Source organism: Equus asinus, chromosome 17, assembly GCF_041296235.1.
Source record: "Equus asinus isolate D_3611 breed Donkey chromosome 17, EquAss-T2T_v2, whole genome shotgun sequence".
NCBI lineage: Eukaryota > Metazoa > Chordata > Mammalia > Perissodactyla > Equidae > Equus > Equus asinus.
In genome coordinates this window covers 14245669-14250305 of record NC_091806.1, presented here as the reverse complement: position 1 = coordinate 14250305, position 4637 = coordinate 14245669, and the positions used below count along the sequence as shown (strand labels likewise).

The 4637-nt window shown below is 34.1% G+C and overlaps 1 protein-coding gene across 1 annotated transcript; it reads right to left on the bottom strand.

Moving 5' to 3' along the window:
• Nucleotides 1-484: 484 nt before the first annotated feature.
• LOC139040872 (olfactory receptor 5T7-like) lies at nt 485-3887 on the bottom strand. Its single transcript, XM_070488596.1, has 2 exons — nt 2983-3887; nt 485-575 (listed from the first exon to the last, which is right to left on the bottom strand). Exons 1-2 carry the CDS (start codon nt 3885-3887, stop codon nt 485-487), a joined length of 996 nt encoding a protein of 331 aa, XP_070344697.1.
• Between the last annotated feature and the right edge of the window lie 750 nt (nt 3888-4637).

Sequence of the window (4637 nt, the reverse complement as noted above, 5' to 3'; positions counted from 1 at the left end):
TATTTCATAAATGACTTTAAATTAATATAATTTTGTAAATCTATGTCTTAAATCAATCATTTTTTATGATTGTGTAAACATTAGTAGCCTTCAATATTCAGTAATATATTCTTTTAGATCTTTGAAATATGCATTTTATGAAGTTTTTTTAATTTTTTTAATCAGTGGTAACCTCTTCTGACCATTGTAGCTCAAGAGGCTTTTGTACTTAAAATTGCCTTTTAAGAACTAGATATTTTGATATTTATTTATCATTATATACTATGTTATATATGTTAATATTTAGTTTGATATTGAATTTAACCCAAATTCATGTACATCTTGTGAGATGATGTATAGGGTTATCTCAGCTGTCTTCGTCAACAAAATTGCTCCAACCCACGTAATGGTGGTTGTTTATAAATATGCCTACATAAGTATTGAAAGAGTCAAAACTGATCCTGGACAGAAGATTGGAATAGAAGGTGACAACTGGGAGCATAATTTACAACAGGATCACAAGCTTCACATAGTAATAACTCTGTTTAATAAAAAGAAAGAATTTTATAGCCTTTTCCTGATATAATAGTTTAAGGCTAGGGGAATATATAAGAAGGGCAAGTGAGAAATTCTTTTGTGGTGTGAAGTTAAATTACTCTAAGCATAAGGAGGCCTGATGCGATAGTGTAAACCTCTATTTTGCCTCCTTCCACTCAAACTTGCAGTAAAATTTACTTCTTTCTTGAATGGTTTATTTGATAGAACATTTTCATTTCCATGGAGGTGTCTTGTGGAAATATTCCTTCAGAAAGCAAAGATGACAGATGCGACCCATGCCAATGTACACAACTGGAGCAAAGCCCTGTAGACTTCCAGGGAAAGGGCATTATTTGCTCAAAACAAACTTATCTAGATATTAAGGGACAAGGAAATCTCCACTGGAAGCCTTAAATTTTCTTAATTTTACTTTTGAATTAAAAAATTGTGAAATCATCCCAATTTCTGTTGTCTTTACTTTGCATGTTATGCCCACTCTCCCTCACACCATTGTGTTAGTAATGTTTTACATGTATAGTCAGAGATATGATATACAGTGACTGTTAACTGTTTTTTAAGCCATGATTGCCCGTGAGAATGGTTGTCACTTTGAAGATGATGACTTCTTTTGGTCTGATAACTTTTCACTCCAAAAAAGCAGTGGGTAAAAATGCTGAAAGAAGCGATGTTTATTGTTATGACTTCATAACAAAGACAATTCATTCTTCTTTTGTGAATTGTCTGGTCCATAGTTCTATGGAATTTTGGTCTATTATTTATGAATTCAACACGTACATTATAACTATTTTCTTTAGTTTATGGCAATTTCTTCTACTATATTTGTGATTACTTTTTAATCCTGACCTTTAAAATTTTAAAGCATAAAATTTATTTACCTCTTGTGATTTTAAGTTGTGTTTAAGGATCTCTTCAGTGAGGAAGCATACACACACACACATGCACACACACACACACACAGAGTCATGAGGTTCAGTCCTCATTTGCATGGTTAGGATATGCAGGGATAATGAACCTATAACCATGATTTAATTTTGAGATTTTAAGGAAGGAATTATTTGAATAATGGTGGGGAGAACCTTTCAAACTGGAGAAAATATAGGCAGAGAAATTGTGGTAGGAATATTTGATAGTAAGACATATACTTCATTGGAAAACTCAAGTAGTTATTTATATTCAATAATCCCAAATTAGGGGAACATCCTTAGGCTGAACGCTAATTCTAAGGAGATTGTCTCATTCAAATTGAACAATGATTCCCCTTGGGGAAGATAATGATTTTTCACAAAACAATAAGGAAAAATTAATAAATAAAAATGAAAGAAGGAAGGGTGAACACTACAATTTAAAATTATCTTTGAGGGAGACATATTTTTGCAAGGAAAAGCATGTCTGTTGGAAGCAGGTCTTAAATGTGCATAGGAGAGGCTATTCTGTACCTTGGTTCTTGGGCTGTGGCACTGAAAAGTGGTGGGATCTGCAAGGCCATCACAGAGGGGTGGGGGGGGGGGTCAAAGGAAAATAAAGCTAAAAGGTGAATTGGGGCCAGGTCTGTAAGGAACCCCATAAAGATGGCCCATGGCTCAGTTTTGGGAAGAGCCAACTAGCCTGCCAGTTATACCTTACTCTCTGAATTGTGTTTTTCTTTTGTTATTCTTGAGTTTAAGTATAATGTTCATAAATGTCAATGCCTAGACTTTGTTTTCTATGAGAAATTAAAGATGGGCTTAATGTCCATGTTGTGGATGAAATAAAATGAGGAGAAATGCACCGTCATAAACCAGCATGAAAATGATGCCAGGAATTTGAACACATTCTCTGTGTTCTGTGAACCACCATTTGTGGTTAGATTTGTGCCAAAGTGTAAATCTAAGAAAGGAGGCAGAGTGCTTTCTACAGGAATCAGATAGCAATGACTCCAAGGGAAGTGATCTGAGATTATGTGATCTGTGGTTTGGCTATTGATTAGGTGGTATTTGACCAAGCTAGTCAGATATAATACAATGCTATTTATAATTGCAACAATGGGAATACATACATTTGAATTACATGGAGATGAAAGAAAACAATACACAGCATTCTAAAGTAGAGAATATATACATATATGCCTGTGTGTGTGCATTTGTGTTACCTAAATCAGTATAGCTTCTATATAGATATATGTGTATATATATACATGTGTGTGTGTGAATATACATATATCAGTAGAAACATATTAAATAAGCAAATGGATGATACAGTTTTTATCTGCTTATAAAAACAGCAGAGGTGGAGGGTTAACTATGATCTTTATTTTAAAATATCCAGGAAAACAGTAATACATTAATAAACTAAAACGGAGCATTTTCATCATATCTTCTTGATATTGAGACACAGAATATCACTCTATATTTTTAAATTCAATTTTTACTGTGAACATTTACTTTATTGATAAACCATTTTTTAAACATTTTTTGTATTGCCTCTTTTACATCTCTGTTCCTCAAACTATAGATGATGGGATTCAGCATGGGAATCACAATAGTGTAAAATATTGACACTATCATGTCATGATCCAAAGCATAGCTGGAACTTGGTCTCACGTACATGAACAGAACTGTACCATGAAAAACTGACACTCCAGTTAGATGAGAACCACATGTAGAAAAGACTTTTTTCCTCCCTTCAGCAGAATGCATCCTCAGAATCACCAAGAAAATGAAACCATAGGAAATGAGGACGATCAGGATAGTAACTATCTCAATAAATCCCACAAAGTAAAAGACTAGAAGGTGATTTGTGTGAGTGTCAGAACAAGAAATAGCTAAGAGAGGAGCAATGTCACAAAAGATATGTCTAATTTCATTGGTTCCACAGAAGGATAGACTAAAAGTAGCCACCGTGTGTAAAGTAGCATGCAAGATGCCACCGACATAGGAAGCAATGATGAGTGGAACATAGACTCTTGGTGACATCCTAAGTAAATACAGGAGAGGGTTGTAGATGGCTACATAGCGATCATATGCCATTGCAGCCAAGAGAAAGCATTCTGTGGTCCCAAAAGTAATAGCGAGAAACATCTGTGATGCACATCCAGTGAATGAAATGACTTTATTGTTTGACATAAAATCTACTAACATGTTTGGAGTAATTACTGAGGAATAGCAGGCATCCACAGATGATAACACACTCAGAAAATAGTACATGGGATTGTGTAGCCGGGAATCCCCAATAACCAACATAATCAGTCCCAAATTTCCTGTCAGAGTAAGAAGATATATTGCTAGAAAAAGGAAGAATAAGATGATTTGTAGTTCGAAATTCTCTGTAAAGCCCTTCAGTACAAATATAGTAACTTCAGTGACATTCTTCATGTTGACACCTCATGGAACAAACTTGAAAATATTCATAAAATTATAACTTGTTTACTACAAAAAGAATAAATAATATTGTGACTCAATATTGCGATTTGAGGGATGGGGAGCTGTGTCCTAATATTTATTGTTGGCCTGCATAATTTCCCAGTTGTGGATCAGGAAACAGTGACAAGATGGTGCGTAAAGTGTTCATGCCACTCACTGCAGTATGAAATGGAAAATATGGGTGTTAACTCACTGGCTGAATTAATGTAATGTGTAAAACCACCAGGTAAACTGGTTAATTTACCACTCTATTAGCTGTTTTCATATTAAATCACATTAAAACACCAAGTGATTGACTAAAAAATAATTTCCTTCTGACATCCAAACATGTAAGATAGCATATCAGTGTATAGAGCATTCAAATAGGATATCAGCATTCTACACCTTTCAGTAATTGTGCAAAATGATTTGCTATAATCTACTCACCTGTAGAATGAGAGCATTAACAATTACATTGCAATATAGGAGAAAATAGTAAAAGATAACATATGCTAATGAAAATGAACCTTTACAATTATGTTAAATATAAAATGTTCTGAATTAAGTTGGTTCTCCAGAGTAGCAGCCTCCTGGATTGTAACATTTTATAAACTAATCTCCAAACATTTTCTGATTCTACTAGATCTTCTTGGGTGTATCCGAAAGAATTAAGCAAGAGTTTTCCAGGATGATAGGCCGTGATTGAATTAAGCCATTGTATGA